General features: G+C 39.8%; 1 protein-coding gene across 1 annotated transcript in view; it reads right to left on the bottom strand.

Annotated features, from left to right (window-relative positions):
* The window catches only part of LOC117503844 (CUB and sushi domain-containing protein 1-like), a 2,069,078-nt gene that overhangs the window by 33,628 nt on the left and 2,014,655 nt on the right, over positions 1 to 20,795 (bottom strand). Inside the window, exon 74 of the mRNA XM_034163109.1 lies at positions 8,766 to 8,828. Within this exon, the coding sequence (XP_034019000.1) occupies positions 8,766 to 8,828 (63 nt within the window). The remainder of the gene's footprint in view (positions 1 to 8,765; positions 8,829 to 20,795) is intronic.

Genomic DNA, 20,795 nt, shown 5'->3' with positions numbered 1-20,795 from the left:
TCAGACATCGTCTCCGATCGCGGTCCCCAGTTCACCTCGCATGTCTGGAGGAGCTTCTGCCGGGAACTGGGGGCCACGGTCAGCCTCTCGTCTGGGTACCATCCCCAGACCAATGGGCAGGCAGAGCGGGCGAATCAAGAACTGGAGCAGACACTTCGCTGTGTGACAGCCGCGCACCCGACGGCCTGGAGTACCCACCTGGCCTGGATCGAGTACGCCCACAACAGCCAAGTGTCATCAGCCACCGGCCTCTCCCCGTTTGAGGTGTGCTTGGGGTATCAGCCCCCCTTGTTTCCGGTGGTTGAGGGAGAGGTCGGTGTGCCCTCGGTCCAGGCCCACCTACGGAAGTGCCGTCGGGTGTGGCGGGCCGCCCGCTCTGCCTTGTTGCAGGCCCGGACGAGGGCGAAGAAACATGCAGACCGGCGACGAGCCCCGGCCCCCAAGTATCGTCCTGGGCAGGAGGTCTGGTTATCCACCAAGGACATTCCCCTACAGGTTGACTCACCTAAACTGCAAGAACGATACATCGGACCGTATAAAATCCTCAAGGTCATCAACCCCGCCGCAGTGAGGCTCCAGCTTCCGGCCTCACTGCGGATCCATCCAGTTTTCCATGTTTCCCGGATCAAGCCTCTTCACACCTCACCCCTCTGCACCCCGGGTCCGGCACCGCCTCCTGCCTGGATCATCGACGGAGCACCGGCTTGGACTGTCCGCCGGCTCCTTGACGTCCGTCGGATGGGCCGGGGTTTTCAGTATCTGGTGGACTGGGAGGGGTACGGCCCCGAGGAGCGCTCCTGGGTGAAGAAGGGCTTCATCCTGGACCCGGCCCTCCTGGCCGACTTCTACCGACGCCATCCGGACAAGCCCGGTCGTGCGCCAGGAGGCGCCCGTTGAGGGGGGGGTCCTGTTGTGTGGGCCGCTGAAGAGGAGGTACTGCTGGCCCACCACCACCAGAGGGCGCCCTGCCTGGAGTGCGGGCTCCAGGCACCAGAGGGCGCTACCGCATCATGGGAGTAATCTGGGTGACAGCTGTCACCCATCACCAAACACAGCTGTTTCTACTCAGCACCGAGGTATATCAGGAGGACGGCGTCTCCACCTCAGTGCCGAGATATCGCCTAAGACCAAGGTAACATTCTCTGCAGCATATTCTGTGATTGATAAACTTGTTAAACCTTTCAGGACTGGTGACTACTGAGACCCTCCTTCTTTGGATAAGTACTCACCTTCCTGCTGAACTTTGCCAAGAGGTGGAGGCGGCTTCTCCCCTCTCTGTACTGGGTGCGTTCATCCACTCCTGTGTGTTCTTGCTCTCTCCTGCCAGCAGTACCGGATCCGACGAGCGGAGGCAGTGGCCACCTGGGAATTCGGGACTTGGCGGTTCCAGTATTTCCGGGGTTCGGTGGCAGTGGAGATCTGGGTGGTTCCGGTTCGACTGAGACGGACGTCTCCTATCTTTGAGCCTGCCCACACGACACCAGCGGATTCGACCCTAAACATTGTGTTTGTTATACTACTCGTGCTTGTTTCAGTAGTAAATCTTGTTTTTTACTTCCTCCATTGTCCATTCATTGCGCCCCCTGTTGTGGGTCCGTGGTCCTACACTTTCACAACACCAATGAAGGGTTGGCAGTTCAAATCTGGTAACTAACCAGTCAAAAATCTGCATATTGCTGTTGTGTCCTTGGGCAAGACACTTAATCCACTTTGCCTGTGTATGAATGAGGTGGTGATTGGAGGGGCTGTAGGCGCAGAATGGCAGCCATGCTTCTGTCAGTTGGCCCCAGGGCAGCTGTGGCTACACTAGTAGCTTACCCACCACCAATGTGTGTGAATGTACAAGTTAATGAATAATGCAACTTGTAAAGCACTTTGGGTGTCTTGAAAAAGTGCACTATAAATCCAAGTCATTATTATTACTATTATTACTTTTTAAGGGTGTAACGATACGTGTATTTGTATTGAACCATTTCGGTACGGGACGTTCAGTTCTGTACAGGGCTGTGCACGGGTAAGTTCGCGTTGCGTGTGTTTACCATAATTTCTGGACTATAGAGGGGACCCACCAATTTTAAAAAGAAAAAAGAAATTGTACATAAATAGGCTGCACTTGTCTATAAGCTGCGGGTCTCCACATTGTAACATGAGATATTTACACAGAAAGATGTTAGAAAGATATTTTAACTTTTAATTAAATACATACTGTAAATGCTTTTTTCCCCCTGAAATGTTACACGTAAATATTGGCACGCACGCGTGCATGGTGTCCCTGACCCACATGGAGAACTAAGTGATTTTCTAACTTTTTCTTGAGATTTCATCGCGTGTGCAGCCAGGATTGCATGGAGTCTGTGGTAAATGAGACGTTATTGAGGTGCTGTGACTTTTTCAACTTGTTGCGCCAAGACAGAGAACCAGTGGGGAAGGAGGAGGGGAGAATGCTCCACTCCACTAACTGATCTGATGGCGCAAAGTGCTGCAGAGTGACTTTTCTTCACTAAAATGCACAGGTAAGACTGTATATTTACACTGTGTGTGTGTGTGTGTGTGTGTGTGTGTGTGTGTGTGTGTGTGTGTGTGTGTGTGTGTGTGTGTGTGTGTGTGTGTGAATTCACACTGCATGAGGAGGCATCCAGGCGGAGGCATCGGTGGAGGCGGTTCATCCAGGCCCGAGGCGTCAGCTAGATCTGAGGCTAACAGCGGCTACGTCCGAGGCTAGCAGCGGCTACGTTCGAGGCTAGCAGCGGCTACATCCGAGGCTAGCAGCGGCTACATCCGTGGCTGGCGGCGGAGGCATCGGTGGAGGCGGTTCATCCAGGCCGAGGCATCGGTGGCGGCGATACATCCAGGCCCGAGGCGTCGGCTACATCCGAGGTTAACAGCGGCTACGTCCGAGGCTAGCAGCGGAGGCATCGGTGGAGGCGGTTCATTCAGGCCCGAGGCATCGGTGGCGGCGATACATCCAGGCCCGAGGCGTTGGCTACATCCGCGGCTAGCAGCGGCTACATCCAGGGCTGGCGGCGGCTACGACCGTGGCTGGGGCGGCTGTGAACGAGGTTAGCAACGGGGAGGGTTGGGGTGCGGCTACCGGACCTGTGGTGGTGGAGGCTACTGGTGAGAATTGTTTTTGTAATCAATAGTGGCCATACTGAGCCACGACAGTCGGCATGGCACCACCCAGGAAAACAGATAAACTCGAGGAAGATATAGAGGAGATAAAGACCTCATTAAACCATATATCAAAAGACATGTCTAATCTAGACAAACTGATGGTGGAAATTAAAGAACTCCAAAATCTGGTTAAAGAGAAGGACAAGATCATTAAGAAACTTGAGCAACGTGTAGATGAACTTGAACAATTTACTAGAAAAGATGACGTTATAATATCTGGACTACAAACAAGGCATCGGACATATGCAAGGGTGGTGGATTCTGGTGGAACCAGTGGGGAGGATGCACCACCTGAAGAAAGACAATCATTGGAACAACAAGTTACAAACTTTTTATATCAAAAAGGTGTTGTCATCCATCAAGATACAATATCAGACTGTTATACTATTCCAACTAAAGATAGAAAAAATAAACTATCTAACATTGTTATACGATTTACAAGCAGAAAATATAAATATGAGTTATTAAGACAGGCAAAGAATTTGAAAGGAACGAGTGTCTATATAAATGAGCATCTAACAAAAAAAAATGCAGATATTGCTAGGGAAGCAAGACTACTAAGAAAACAGAAACATATTGTTGCTACATGGGTCTGGAATTGTAGGGTGTGGATTAGAGTGAAAGAAGGAACAAACGGTATACAAATCAAAAACATGGAGGACCTTACGAAATACAGACCTGAATAGACAATCAAATATAACATCTGTTGGTAATTGGACCAACAAAAAATCAGATCAAACATGGAAACAGAGGATAAAATATATGACATAGACACTAATATTGATGAAAGTATATTTGACTTAAAAACGATTGGTTGTGAGTATTATACAGTAGAACAGCTGAATAGTGAAAAAATTGCAGAAGATACCCTGTCACTCATACATATAAACAGTCGAAGCTTGTATTGTAAAATGTCACAAATAAAAGATTATTTAAATCAGTTTAAAAATAGATTTAGTATTGTTGCAATCACTGAATCTTGGCTTAAAGATGATCTCATGGATGAAGTTCAAATGGAGGGATATGAGCTGTATTTTGTAAACAGAAGATATAAAAAAAAGGCGGTGGTATTGCTCTGTATACAAAAACAGATCTGATGTGTACAATTGTTGAAGAAATGACAATTATGAATGATGTCATAGAAATTGTAACAGTGGAACTTGTACATGAAACATCTAAGAATATTTTAATTAGTTGTGTATACAGAGCACCAGATTCTTGTGTTGTGAAATTTACAGATAAAATAATTGAATTATTCCATCAAATTAAAAACAAAACGCTTTTTATGTGTGGGGACTTTAATATTAGCATAGAAAGATCCAGCTGCCAAAGATTAAGTGATTTTGTGAATACAATGTATAGTTTGGGGTTATTCCCCTTGATAACAAAACCAACCAGAATTACATCGCAAAGTGCAACGGTAATTGATAATATATTTACAAACAGAACAGATGAAATTATTAAGAATGGGATCTTCATGACAGATATTAGCGACCATTTACCAATTTTTTCAATATTTAAATATAAAAATAGGTACAACAAAAAAACTGATATAAACTTTAAAAGAGATAAGTCAGTAAAAGCCTTAGAGGCATTAAAATATGACCTTAAAAATCAAAACTGGGAAGAAGTTTATGTCAGTGATGTTAATGTAGCATATAACTCATTTATGAAAATATTGATGAAATCATACAATAAAAATTGTAAATTAATTGAAATTAGTAAGAAAAGAGTAAATAAACCATGGCTGACAAAGGGAATAAAAAATGCTTGTGCAAAGAAAAACTATTTATACAGGTGCTTTTTAAAATTGCAAACAAAGGAATCAGAACATAAATACAAAAAATATAAAAATAAACTATTAACAATAATTAGGAAACAAAAAAAAGATTATTACAGTGAAAAACTAAATAAGAGTAAAGATAATATGAGGGTAACATGGGGAATTATAAAAAGTGTGATTGATAGTGATGGAACGAAAGAAACTATTCCAAATTACTTTGTTAAGGAAAATAAAGAGATATATGATATAAAAGAAGTTGCAAATGGGTTTAATGATTATTTTTCAAATGTAGGGTCAAGTCTGGTGGGAAATAAACCAATAATAGAAGATAAATTATGTACATTGGTAAATACGGTCAATAGTATTTTCCTGGACAATGTGGAAAAAGATGAAATAAGAAATATTGTAAAAAACTGTGTAAGCAAAAGATCAACTGACCATGAAGATTTAGACATGATGACTGTAAAAAGTATAATAGAAATTGTTATTGAACCATTTACTTATATTTGTAATCTGTCTCTGTCAACTGGGGTTTTTCCAGATGAAATGAAAATTGCTAAGGTAGTCCCATTATATAAAAATGGAGACAAACATAATTTTTCTAATTACAGGCCAGTATCATTGCTTCCACAGTTTTCTAAAATTATGGAAAAAGTTTTTGTAACAAGATTGGATAAATTTATTGAGAAACATCATATTTTAAATAATGCTCAGTTTGGATTCAGAACAAAACATTCGACAGCTATGGCAATTATGGAACTAATAGAGAAAATATCAACAACAATAGATAATAAGCATTATTTTGTAAGTATTTTTATTGACCTGAAAAAGGCTTTTGATGTTATAGACCACTCAAGATTGCTCCACAAGTTACAACAATATGGAATAAGAGGTGTTGCACATCAGTGGGTAAAAAGCTACTTAGAAAATAGAAAACAGTTTGTTCAGATAAATAATACCAAATCAGAATTGTGTAACATTATTTATGGAGTACCACAAGGATCGGTACTTGGACCCAAACTGTTTATTTTGTATATCAATGATTTTGTGAATGTATCCAATGTGCTTGGCAGCATTTTATTTGCTGATGATACAACGCTGTTTTACTCTGGATCAGATATACAGGAAGTAGCACAAGTGATAAATACAGAGTTGGAAAAAGTTAAACATTGGTTTGATATAAACAGATTGTCACTAAATATTAATAAGACAAATTTCATATTGTTTAATGATAGAGCGAAAGAAAATAATGTGTCATTACAAATAGATGGAATGGATATACAAAGGGTAAAAGAAATGAAATTTTTAGGAGTCATGATTGATGAAGATCTTACATGGAAGTCACACATAAATTACATAAAAGGAAAAATAGCAAAAGCCATTGCTGTTTTGCATAAAGTAAAATATTCATTAAATAGTTATGGTTTATTAACATTGTACAATTCATTGATTGTCCCATATTTAACTTACTGTGTAGAAATCTGGGGATCAACATATACAACCTATATACAACCTTTATTTATTTTGCAGAAAAGAGATTTAAAAGTGATTAGTAACAGTGGTTTTAGAGATCCATCTAATCCATTGTTTATTAAGTATAGGGTACTTAAATTTCATGATTTAGTTGATTTGAAAATATTACAAACGATGTACCAAGTTAATAAAAATACTTTACCAACAAACATTCAAAATATGTTTGAAAAAAGAGTAAGTAGTTATAAATTGAAAGGAATAGAAGTCTTTAAAAAACCAAGATTTAGAACCAAAGTAAAGGAAAGGAGTATTGCAGTAAATGGTGTCAAATTATGGAACAATCTTAATAAAGAAATTAAAGAATTAAGGTCGCTTAAATTATTTAAAAAACATATTAAATTAGATGTATTAAGTAAGTATGAAACTATGAAGTAAGTCAGTGGGCTGCAAGAAAGTCAAAAAAAAAAAAAAAGTAAACTGTTAATAATGTTTGGAGTGTCTTAAGTTTAAATGTAACCTGTCAGTGATGTAATCTATTAATTTCTGGTCATAATTATGAAATGGGTCAGTGGTATGTGACAAGTTAAAGAAATGCAATCTGTTAAATAATGTTGACTATGATGCTGTATATTGAAAGATTGTTTTGTTAAAAGGGGCAGAAATCATAAGACTTGTTCTTCTTTCTGCTCCTTTTCATTCTGGTATTGTGGTGCTTTTGTTTTTTGCTTTTCTGTTTTTCTTTTAAATGAATGAAATAAATATTAAAAAGAAAAGAAAGAAAGAAAAGGAGCGCAGCTTTCAGGAAATGTGTGTGTATGTGCTGTCTGGTACCAGTCCAGTATGTATCAAGTATGCCGAGGTGCTTTTACCAGAATGCATCAGTGTGGAGTAGCTGTGCATCTCATGAAGATGTGTCAATCCACCCCCCCACCCCCGCCACCACCACCACCACTCTCCCCTGTAATGCCACTGTACACTGCTATGCATAATTGCTGCCCACTCAATGAAATCACTCCTTGCTCACTACAATCTGCATTGTATTTTAATTTTAGCCTTCAACTGTAGCCTAGCATCAAAATAATTACAAAGCCATATTTGCATTCAAGCAGCAATCATTTATATCAAGATGCACTAACAAAATAAGAATCAAAGTCATCTATAAAAATAAATATTACCCCCTATCTGCACAAATTACATCCGATCATTCACTTTTGTGGATCAAAATTTATCCCTGCATCACAGTTTTTTTGGAGCATGTTCAAAACCTTTCTGATTGGTCACGTTTGTACAATACTACTATTACCACATATTACACACATTTTCATGGCACAGTTGGGTATCCAAAGATCCAACTGTATTTCAAAAACTTGGAATGGGAACTGCAAAGGGCCAAATGTTCACAAAAGCTGAAAAAGGGCATCTTGTTTCTTCCGGACAAAGCCCCAGCTCACAAGTGATGGGTTAACATGGCTGCTATATGTGACTGTTTGTTTCAAAATATATAAAAAATATATGGCTAAGAAGAAATACCACAGTGATGATGATGAATTATCTGCTGTTCATGCCCTTTTGATAATCATGATGAAAGCTTCTACGCTATTCCACAAGGCCATCATGGATAAGTTGCATGTGAACATGTCAGCCAACCTTCAGAAAATGATAATGCATGGAATGTTACATGTCTCAAAATACATAACAAAATATTGTTCAAGTGCTAAAGCCACTATGCATAGATTTTCCACAACATAACACCAACTCACTTTTGGGGTGTATAATTCACGTTAATTATTATTATATCTCTACACATAGTGGCTTCAAGTCAATGTGAAACTAATATGCTGTGTATTTACTGCAAAATGGTTTAAAAAGATCTACTGTAACTTCATGTCCAGCCTATGTGCAATGTGAGTGATTTGCAATTTGTAAAAAAAAAAAAAAATGTTATTGATGACATCATGCTGACGTGTGAGCTCAAAGACAAATTAAAATCGCCAGCTTTCACTTTCAAATAACTGACGTTTTGACACAGTAGGGCTGCACTGCTTTTACGACTCAAAATCGTACATGAATTTATTTTTAAAAATATTTTTAGTCTGGATTTAGATATGCACTAAAGTATTTAGGATACAAAACAAGTACCAATCCAATTGTATAACATAAGCATGAATTCAGCTCATTTAAATTAAATCCCAATTTCATCTCTTGGCTGAGTGTGCAGCCTTACTAAACAGCATGTGTACAAGTTAAAAACCAAAAACAAATCATGACAATTGACAGAGGATGTGGCGGCGGTCTGGTTGTTTGAAACCAGTTGAGTGACAGGTGTCAGTCTTACCTGCCGCCAGGCCCCCAGGTGTCTTTTGGTCTTTCATTGTCATCTGTGTCAGCAGACAATGTCCTGCATACAACCACCAGCTTTAATATACATACATCATCCAGTATTGTACATTGCTGCCTGGCTTCAAACATGATCTTGTCTTATGTGTTGGCATTGCTGTGAACCTACAAGTCTAATACCAGCAAATGACAGAGGATATGTGATTACCACCTTTTTGTCAGTTTGGGTATTCAAAAAAGAGAAGTTGTATATTCATGAAAATTTATGAAGAAATGTTTCTTGTGTTCAGGGAAATGTTGATCAACTTTCTGGACAGATTGTGATCTGATTCAAATTCTTTATATTCTGTTTCCCTTTCATTTATCTATGATAGTATTTAGGCCCTGTGGCATTACCAACATCTATACATATGGTCTCACGGTGACTTAAAACTCTTCTGTTTGTTGACAGAGCTTCATAGACCAATTACACATTCTATTTGATTCTCAGTATTATGTTTGGAGACACATGGTTTGCATAATCTCGGCCCGAGTCGAAGGTATGTGGTAAATTTTTGAGAATGATCACCTGATAGAAAAATTTGATCACCTAATAGTTTATAAAACTGCAATAACATTTAGGGTTGTGTAAAAATTGCAATGAAAATCAAGTGTGTAGTGGGAAACACTGAGCTCAATCAATATGCCACATTTCAACAAGATGCATCATATAAGAGCAACGTGGGAATCAGACACACATGTGGTGGTCATGTACTGTTGATGCAAAAGAGGTGATTTGTCCCAGCATGCATGACTTTGGCTCAACAGGAATTAACCAATGGTGAGTATAGTACTGAAAATCTAGACTGGCATAAATGTACAATTACTGCTAGGGATGTCCTGGTCAGTTTTCTTTTTTTTACTCCAATCACAATCAGAGCCATTTAATAGTGAGGATTTGTTGATACAGAACCCTGATCTAATACTTGAATTTGTGTAGACATTGCACTGGCACAAAGCACATTGCAAGTACATTAAAGTCAATATGTTGCATATACTTGACAATTTAACAGCTCTGGTATGCATTATAATGCATAAATCTTGCTCTGAGGGTGTGCTGCCTGTTAATGCTGCATCAGCACCTCGCTATGAAACAGAACAAGACTGACGTGCACTGTTGATGATCTGTGTGAACAAAACACTAATTGCATATTTAAAGCAGAGTGTTTTTGTACTTCTGAAACATGCACTGTGACTCTGTGCTAACTCAGCAGCAGTGCTGATTGCCTGCTTGTTCCAATGGCACAGTGCATATGAAATGAAGAGTACACAGATACAGAATGGCTTGGTGGCCTCAAACATCAGTCAAGAAGTCTTGAGTGCAAATGGCATAGGTCATAACTAGAATTCTTCCACCCTGCATGGCGTGATGCTATTGTAGAATATAAGCATACGCAATTGGCTACATAATGGGCCTACTACTTTGATTTGAATAACAAAAACAACCATTCAAAGTTCCTGTTTGACACTGTGGCCACACATCAAGTGCAGCCACCTGTAAACCAATCTCCATTTCCAGATATTTGGGTATTAGGTCAAATACATCTCACATGCTTCAGTTCTACCACTACAGTGCATCCAGAAAGTATTTACAGTGCTTTAGTTTTTTCCATATTTTGTTATGCTACAGTCTCATTCCAAAATTGATGAAATTCATTTTTTTCAAAATTCTACACACAACCCAACATAATAACTATGAGAATAAAGTTTTCTTGTAAAATTATTAAAATAGAAAAACCCCAAGAAATCACATGTACATAAGATTCACAGCTTTTGCCATGAACCTCAAAAATGAGCTCAAGTGCATCCTGTTTTCACTGATCATCCTTGAGATGTTTCTACAGCTTAACTGGAATCCACCTGGAGTAAATTCAGTTGCTTGGACATGATTTGGAAAGTCACACACCTGTCTACATATAAGGTCCCACATTTGACAGTGTTGACAGTTGACAGTACTCCTTGGCCTGCCCAACCAGAGCTTAATCTGATTGAACATCTCTGGAGAGATTTGAAAATGGCTGTGCCCAAACGCTCCCTATCTAACCTGATGGAGCTTGAGAGGTGCTGCAAAGAGGTATGGGCAAAACTGCACCAAGCTTGTGGCATCATATTCAAGAAGATTTGAGGCTGTAATTGCTGCTAAAGGTGCATCAACAAAATATTGTGCAAAGGGTGTGAATACTTATGTACACGTGATTTCTTAGTTTTTAATTATGAATAAATCTGCAAAAAAAAAAAAAAAAACCCAAAAAAACCCCAAACAAAACACTTTTTTCATGTTGTCATTATGGGGTGTTGTGAGTAGAAGTTTAAGGGAAAAATCAATTTACTCCATTTTGGGATAAGGCAACAAAATGTTAGACATAATAAAATGTGGAAACAGTGAAGTGCCATGAATACTTTCTGGATGCACTGTACATCCTGCTATTGACATGGGTGCAATCCCTGATAGACTGCCCAGCCTTACCAAATTTGACACTGTTCTGCTTGGTATGCAGACAAAACTTGTAACCTGCTAAAAGCACAGCCAGTCTGTTTAAGGATCTGTGGGCTAACTCACTCATCTTCTCTACTGGTGGTTGGCTCTCACTGCGGTATTGTATCACTTCCTGTTCCGGAGCACAGCGGTGTTTTGCTGTATCTGTTAGCTCTTTAATCTGCGCAGTTAGATTGATCTAGTTACCTAGATAACGATTTGTTTCACAGTGTTATCTTCACGTGCCTTAACTAAAGCACTCCCTCTGCTGAATCACCTCTAAATTATTTACACATTATTCACTTTGTGTGTTTTTAGGAATCCGCTAGCTTAGCGCAGCTACTAGCTCTTAGCCGGTTTAGCATGGCGGCTTCTCCTGTCTCTCCCGCACTTTTCTGCTCTGGGTGTGAAATGTTTAGTTATTCCTCGGCCTCCTTTAGCAATAATGGTACTTGTAATAAGTGTAGCTTATTCGTAGCTTTGGAGGCCAGGCTGGGCAAATTGGAGACTCGGCTCCGCACCGTGGAAAATTCTACAGCTAGCCAGGCCCCTGTAGTCGGTGCGGACCAAGGTAGCTTAGCCGCCGTTAGTTTCCCTCTGGCAGATCCTGGCAGCCGGGAAAGCAGGCCGACTGGGTGACTGTGAGGAGGAAGCGTAGTTCTAAACGGAAGCCCCGTGTACACCGCCAACCCATTCACATTTCTAACCATTTTTCCCCACTCGACGACACACCCACCAAGGATCAAACTCTGGTTATTGGCGACTCTGTTTTGAGAAATGTGAAGTTAGCGACACCAGCAACCATAGTCAATTGTCTTCCGGGGGCCAGAGCAGGCGACATTGAAGGAAATTTGAAACTGCTGGCTAAAGCTAAGTGTAAATTTGGTAAGACTGTAATTCACGTCGGCAGTAATGATATCCGGTTACGCCAATCGGAGGTCACTAAAATTAACATTGAATCGGTGTGTAACTTTGCAAAAACAATGTCGGACTCTGTAGTTTTCTCTGGGCCCCTCCCCAATCGGACCGGGAGTGACATGTTTAGCAGCATGTTCTCCTTGAATTGCTGGCTGTCTGAGTGCTGTCCAAAAAATGAGGTGGGCTTCATAGATAATTGGCAAAGCTTCTGGGGAAAACCTGGTCTTGTTAGGAGAGACGGCATCCATCCCACTTTAGAGGGAGCAGCTCTCATTTCTAGAAATCTGGCCAATTTTTTGGGATCCTCCAAACTGTGACTGTCTAGCATTGGGACCAGGAGGCAGAGCTGTGGTCTTATACACCTCTCTGCAGCTTCTCTCCCCCTGCCATCCCCTTATTACCCCATCCCCGTAGAGACGGTGCCTGCTCCCAGACCACCAATAACTAGCAAAAATCTATTTAAGCATAAAAATTCAAAAAGAAAAAATAATATAGCACCTTCAATTGCACCACAGACTAAAACAGTTAAATGTGGTCTATTAAACATTAGGTCTCTTTCTTCTAAGTCCCTGTTGGTAAATGATATAATAATTGATCAACGTATTGATTTATTCTGCCTAACAGAAACTTGGTTACAGCAGGATGAATATGTTAGTTTAAATGAGTCAACACCCCCGAGTCACACTAACTGTCAGAATGCTCGTAGCACGGGCCGGGGCGGAGGATTAGCAGCAATCTTCCATTCCAGCTTATTAATTAATCAAAAACCTAGACAGAGCTTTAATTCATTTGAAAGCTTGACTCTTAGTCTTGTCCATCCAAATTGGAAGTCCCAAAAACCAGTTTTATTTGTTATTATCTATCGTCCACCTGGTCATTACTGTGAGTTTCTCTGTGAATTTTCAGACCTTTTGTCTGACTTAGTGCTTAGCTCAGATAAGATAATTATAGTGGGCGATTTTAACATCCACACAGATGCTGAGAATGACAGCCTCAACACTGCATTTAATCTATTATTAGACTCTATCGGCTTTGCTCAAAAAGTAAATGAGTCCACCCACCACTTTAATCATATTTTAGATCTTGTTCTGACTTATGGTATGGAAATAGAAGACTTAACAGTATTCCCTGAAAACTCCCTTTTGTCTGATCATTTCTTAATAACATTTACATTTACCCTGATGGACTACCCTGCAGTGGGGAATAAGTTTCATTACACTAGAAGTCTTTCAGAAAGCGCTGTAACTAGGTTTAAGGATATGATTCCTTCTTTATGTTCTCTAATGTCATATACCAACATAGAGCAGAGTAGCTACCTAAACTCTGTAAGGGAGTTAGAGTATCTTGTCAATAGTTTTACATCCTCATTGAAGACAACTTTGGATGCTGTAGCTCCTCTGAAAAAGAGAGCTTTAAATCAGAAGTGTCTGACTCCGTGGTATAACTCACAAACTCGTAGCTTAAAGCAGATAACCCGTAAGTTGGAGAGGAAATGGCGTCTCACTAATTTAGAAGATCTTCACTTAGCCTGGAAAAAGAGTTTGTTGCTCTATAAGAAAGCCCTTCGTGAAGCTAGGACATCTTTCTACTCATCACTAATTGAAGAAAATAAGAACAACCCCAGGTTTCTTTTCAGCACTGTAGCCAGGCTGACAAAGAGTCAGAGCTCTATTGAGCTGAGTATTCCATTAACTTTAACTAGTAATGACTTCATGACTTTCTTTGCTAACAAAATTTTGACTATTAGAGAAAAAATTACTCATAACCATCCCAAAGATGTATCGTTATCTTTGGCTGCTTTCAGTGATGCCGGTATTTGGTTAGACTCTTTCTCTCCGATTGTTCTGTCTGAGTTATTTTCATTAGTTACTTCATCCAAACCATCAACATGCTTATTAGACCCCATTCCTGCCAGGCTGCTCAAGGAAGTCCTACCATTATTTAATGCTTCAATCTTAAATATGATCAATCTATCTTTGTTAGTTGGTTATGTACCACAGGCTTTTAAGGTGGCAGTAATTAAACCATTACTTAAAAAGCCACCACTTGACCCAGCTATCTTAGCTAATTATAGGCCAATCTCCAACCTTCCTTTTCTCTCAAAGATTCTTGAGAGGGTAGTTGTAAAACAGCTAACTGATCACCTGCAGAGGAATGGTCTATTTGAAGAGTTTCAGTCAGGTTTTAGAATTCATCATAGTACAGAAACAGCATTAGTGAAGGTTACAAATGATCTTCTTATGGCTTCGGACAGTGGACTTATCTCTGTGCTTGTTCTGTTGGACCTCAGTGCTGCTTTTGATACTGTTGACCATAAAATTTTATTACAGAGATTAGAGCATGTCATAGGTATTAAAGGCATTGCGCTGCGGTGGTTTGAATCATATTTGTCTAATAGATTACAGTTTGTTCATGTAAATGGGGAATCTTCTTCACAGACTAAAGTTAATTATGGAGTTCCACAAGGTTCTGTGCTAGGACCAATTTTATTCACTTTATACATGCTTCCCTTGGGCAGTATTATTAGACGGTATTGCTTAAATTTTCATTGTTACGCAGATGATACCCAGCTTTATCTATCCATGAAGCCAGAGGATACACACCAATTAGCTAAACTGCAGGATTGTCTTACAGACATAAAGACATGGATGACCTCTAATTTCCTGCTTTTAAACTCAGATAAAACTGAAGTTATTGTACTTGGCCCCACAAATCTTAGAAGCATGGTGTCTAACCAGATCGTTACTCTGGATGGCATTTCCCTGATCTCTAGTAATACTGTGAGAAATCTTGGAGTTATTTTTGATCAGGATATGTCATTCAAAGCGCATATTAAACAAATATGTAGGACTGCCTTTTTGCATTTACGCAATATCTCTAAAATCAGAAAGGTCTTGTCTCAGAGTGATGCTGAAAAACTAATTCATGCATTTATTTCCTCTAGGCTGGACTATTGTAATTCATTATTATCAGGTTGTCCTAAAAGTTCCCTAAAAAGCCTTCAGTTGGTTCAGAATGCTGCAGCTAGAGTACTGACGGGGACTAGCAGGAGAGAGCATATCTCACCCGTGTTGGCCTCCCTTCATTGGCTTCCTGTTAATGCTAGAATAGAATTTAAAATTCTTCTTCTTACTTATAAGGTTTTGAATAATCAGGTCCCATCTTATCTTAGGGACCTCGTAGTACCATATTACCCCATTAGAGCGCTTCGCTCTCAGACTGCGGGCTTACTTGTAGTTCCTAGGGTTTGTAAGAGTAGATTGGGAGGCAGAGCCTTCAGCTTTCAGGCTCCTCTCCTGTGGAACCAGCTCCCAATTCAGATCAGGGAGACAGATACCCTCTCTACTTTTAAGATTAGGCTTAAAACTTTCCTTTTCGCTAAGGCTTATAGTTAGGGCTGGATCGGGTGACCCTGGACCATCCCTTGGTTATGTTGCTTTAGACGTAGACTGTGGGGGGGTTCCCATGATGCACTGTTTCTTTCTCTTTTTGCTCCGTATGCATCACTCTGCATTTAATCATTAGTGATCGATCTCTTTTTCCTGGTTCTTTCCCTCAGCCCCAACCAGTCTCAGCAGAAGACTGCCCCTCCCTGAGCCTGGTTCTGCTGGAGGTTTCTTCCTGTTAAAAGGGAGTTTTTCCTTCCCACTGTGGCCAAGTGCTTGCTCATAGGGGTTCGTTTTGACCGTTGGGGTTTTTCATAATTATTGTATGGCCTTGCCTTGCAATGTGGAGCGCCTTGGGGCAACTGTTTGTTGTGATTTGGCGCTATATAAGAAAAAAGTTGATTGATTGATTGATAGTAATGACTTCATGACTTTCTTTGCTAATAAAATTTTAACTATTAGAGAAAAAATTACTCATAACCATCCCAAAGACGTATCGTTATCTTTGGCTGCTTTCAGTGATGCCAGTATTTGGTTAGACTCTTTCTCTCAGATTGTTCTGTCTGAGTTATTTTCATTAGTTACTTCATCCAAACCATCAACATGTCTATTAGACCCCATTCCTACCAGGCTGCTCAAGGAAGCCCTACCATTATTTAATGCTTCGATCTTAAATATGATCAATCTATCATTATTAGTTGGCTATGTACCACAGGCTTTTAAGGTGGCAGTAATTAAACCATTACTTAAAAAGCCATCACTTGACCCAGCTATCTTAGCTAATTATAGGCCAATCTCCAACCTTCCTTTTCTCTCGAAAATTCTTGAAAGGGTAGTTGTAAAACAGCTAACTGATCATCTGCAGAGGAATGGTCTATTTGAAGAGTTTCAGTCAGGTTTTAGAATTCATCATAGTACAGAAACAGCATTAGTGAAGGTTACAAATGATCTTCTTATGGCCTCAGACAGTGGACTCATCTCTGTGCTTGTTCTGTTAGACCTCAGTGCTGCTTTTGATACCGTTGACCATAAAATTTTATTACAGAGATTAGAGCATGCCATAGGTATTAAAGACACTGTGCTGCGGTGGTTTGAATCATATTTATCTAATAGATTACAATTTGTTCATGTAAATGGGGAATCGTCTTCACAGACTAAGGTTAATTATGGAGTTCCACAAGGTTCTGTGCTAGGACCAATTTTATTCACTTTATACATGCTTCCCTTAGGCAGTATTATTAGACGGCATTGCTTAAATTTTCATTGTTACGCAGATGATACCCAGCTTTATCTATCCATGAAGCCAGAGGACACACACCAATTAGCTAAACTGCAGGATTGTCTTACAGACATAAAGACATGGATGACCTCTAATTTCCTGCTTTTAAACTCATAAAACTGAAGTTATTGTACTTGGCCCCACAAATCTTAGAAACATGGTGTCTAACCAGATCCTTACTCTGGATGGCATTACCCTGACCTCTAGTAATACTGTGAGAAATCTTGGAGTCATTTTTGATCAGGATATGTCATTCAAAGTGCATATTAAACAAATATGTAGGACTGCTTTTTTGCATTTATGCAGTATCTCTAAAATTAGAAAGGTCTTGTCTCAGAGTGATGCTGAAAAACTAATTCATGCATTTATTTCCTCTAGGCTGGACTATTGTAATTCATTATTATCAGGTTGTCCTAAAAGTTCCCTGAAAAGCCTTCAGTTAATTCAAAATGCTGCAGCTAGAGTACTAACGGGGCCTAGAAGGAGAGAGCATATCTCACCCATATTGGCCTCTCTTCATTGGCTTCCTGTTAATTCTAGAATAGAATTTAAAATTCTTCTTCTTACTTATAAGGCTTTGAATAATCAGGTCCCATCTTATCTTAGGGACCTCATAGTACCATATCACCCCAATAGAGGGCAAATCTCAGTGTTTCAAAACACTGAAACATTTCAGCAAAATTGCTTCATATTGATTCAGTGGTTCAAAATGTTTTGGTTTCTCTGTCGCTTTAATTAGCAATACAATACAGCAGCAACCACTAATTATTATGGCATGTGCATGGATAGACTTACACTCATGAATACTTTGATGTTGTGTTGCTGAACCGGGACATTAAATAATCTGCAGCATGTCCTTTAAACGTTAATTTAGGGCCCCTTCACACATAGTGCAAATAAATACAACTCGGGGTGACTCACGGCAAATATGTATGAGCAAATCACGAAACATCACGCCGACGGGCAGGCGATGGTATCTTTCAAGGAGGAACACAGTGTGAGCAATGTTGTCCTACATTGCGCAGCTGCTGTGGAATAAATAAAAAATAAAAACCAGCTGGTATGTGTGGAACCACATTGCGCCACTTTTGTGGAAAAAAAAATAGATGCCACCCACGGAATTCGTACCTGTGCTTTACTGATTGTCAGCCCGAAACTTTACCACTGAGCTACTGTCGCTGGCCTATAAACAGTGCGCAGCAATTTTATTTACTTCCGGGTTGATCGTTGTCATGAACTATCCAGCCTTTGTTTCATTAAATGGCATTTTTAAACATTTACAGACACATATGAACTGCAGAACAACATGATTAAGTCTTAGCTTAGCAGTTCTTCTTCTACACTCCCATCAGGCCTTTTTGTGCACACAACACTGCTGAGCCTAACAGCAACACCCGGTGGCTAATATGAGAACTGTCACAAACACATCATGCTAGTCATCGTCTGCTGTAACCATGGCCAAAAGCGGAGGAAGCTCTCCTTTTGGAGGAATACGAGCAATGTGTGCTCTTGAGTAGGGATGGGTATTGATAAGATTTTATTGATATCAATACCATTATCGATTCTGCTTATCGATCCGATTCCTTATCGATTCCCTTATCGATACCTCTTGTGAATTTTCTGTGTACTAAAAGTAGGCTTTACAAGTTTTCTATGTCAGCAACATTTTATTGAGTCTTAAAGTAAATAAATATGAAATTGGTCACTGGATCCTTAAACTCTGGACATAATAAACTCTACATGGTGGATCCTTGATCTCTGGATATAAATATAAATAAACAAAACCTGTAGTTTTTGTCAAAAGCATTTCCTTTCAGACATTATTGGCATGAATGTCTTTCCATATGTCTGACCTGAGCTCTTGCAGCTGGCTGTGCTGCACGTCAGGAATAAAGAAAGTCATAAAGAATGCAGGATGTCTCATTTTGGGAGGAAAAATACGTTTTAGTCGATTGTAGTTTATTGTCTGTATTACAGCATTTGGAAAGAGATGCCATTTTATTTAAAATGACAATTCATTTTGAAGTTATTAATTCTGACTGGACTCTGTCTCGGCAGAGCCGTGCAGCGTTTGGAGCTGTGCCAACGGAACAGAGGACGATTCTCGTTTCTTGACTGCAACAAGACAAGAGTCCCAGTTAGTGACTTTAATCCACACAGAAGTGACTCACGATTGACATATTTTAATGGCTTTGAGATGGGTTAAGAAGCGGGCTTGCCACTTCTGAAGAGCAATGAATCAAAGAACCAACGAGCCAGCGGATCAAAGCACTGCTTCATTGGTTCACACTTCAAAGTGGAGTCTCACTGCAGAAGCGGTTGATTAAAGAGTTGCTGCAGGGTCTGTAATCACCGTAGAGAAATGATCATTTTCCCAACAAACACCCTCAAAAACAACAGTCACTGTGAAGGACCGATAAGTGAATCGTTAAGCAAAAAGGCTATTGATGTTGGTGGATCGAATCGATTCTTAACAATACCTGAAAAGAACCGGTTCTCGATACGCAGCCCTACTCTTGAGTGTTCCATCAAGTTGTGGTACATGATAGCCGCAATTGTTTGAGGCAAGACACTGATGTTTTGACGACTACAATAAGATTAGCGTCCTCTGTACCAGGCTAAAAACCTTAGTCGGGTAACGCAAAACTTTAGCTGACTAAGAGCCTTTGCAACTATTGTCAAAAAATTAGCCAACTAAGTGAGTTTAGTTGACTAAACAAGATTAGACTGCTTCATAAAACAGGCCCAGCTGCACTGTAAACATTAAATTAATCAATAATTTCATGTGGGAGCTCCTATTTTGCTCCAAGTTGACACAGCGGATCCAATATGAATTGGCATGTAAATTTGTTTGACACGTTTCATGCTTAATGCCCTTCCTCAGACAACTCCAGATGAGAGACCTGCTGTTGGGATAGAAGCAAGCTAACTGCTTTCACCACTGGAATAACAAGGCAAACTTTCTATTATGGCTCAGTGACATGTCGCTTTTTAGCACCAAATGGTTTGAATGTAGGGAGGAGGCAGCAGCTACAACTGCAATCTCTCTCAATATCTGGCATATCCATCTGTGAGTATTTCATGGTACACTTAACATCTGGCAACACTGCAGAGCTGCTATGAATATCAATCAATGGATATATTCAAAAAATCAAGCATAAATGTTTAATATTTAGAATGTCACAGAAATCCGAAAATGTCAGCATAAAAAGTGCAAATGTTGACATTTTAACCTCAATATATTCTGAATATGTGTCTTTAGGTATCACCTGGCTTTAATGAATTGTCTAATTACAAAAAAAAAATCATAAAATGCTAATTCAGATGCTACATTCAACATTTAAGAACTCCAGGAAGCCCTTCTTCCATAAAATGTGTTCAGTATGGCTCAGTATGAGTGCTGTACTCTTTTAAATCTGAAATTACCAGGGTAGGAAATGGATGATATTGTAGCCCAATTCCTGGGGTTACTAATATGAGCTCCATGATGATGCTGGCAGAGCATCTGTTTTGTAATTTTGCAGCTCATAATGGGCATCAGCCACAATGAGATGTGGTGGTGCAGTGCAATTGCACATCCAGTTTGACACTGTGGTTGCACTTCACCTTGAAATAACTTCGTCATCTACATAAATGCATGGAGACTGTCTTTTTGTTCCAACAAACAAGACCAACCTGACAATAACCTTTTACTTTCACACTCATTTTTCATCTGGGATAGAGGAATAACCCAATTTGTGCCTTTGCTGGTTTATTAGCTTCAGTAATTTACACAACACATTTAGTGAAATGTGATGAAAATTAGGGCCAAGCCCTAAAGACATACTAGTATATTTTGGGGTTGGTAAGAATGAAGAAATAAAACCAATAAATGAAAGGAAAAACATGGCTAATGATGACCCTCCTTGATATCAATCACATCCACAGTTA

This window comes from Thalassophryne amazonica, chromosome 2, assembly GCF_902500255.1.
Source record: "Thalassophryne amazonica chromosome 2, fThaAma1.1, whole genome shotgun sequence".
NCBI classification, from domain to species: domain Eukaryota; kingdom Metazoa; phylum Chordata; class Actinopteri; order Batrachoidiformes; family Batrachoididae; genus Thalassophryne; species Thalassophryne amazonica.
This window is presented reverse-complemented; position numbering and strand designations above follow the sequence as displayed.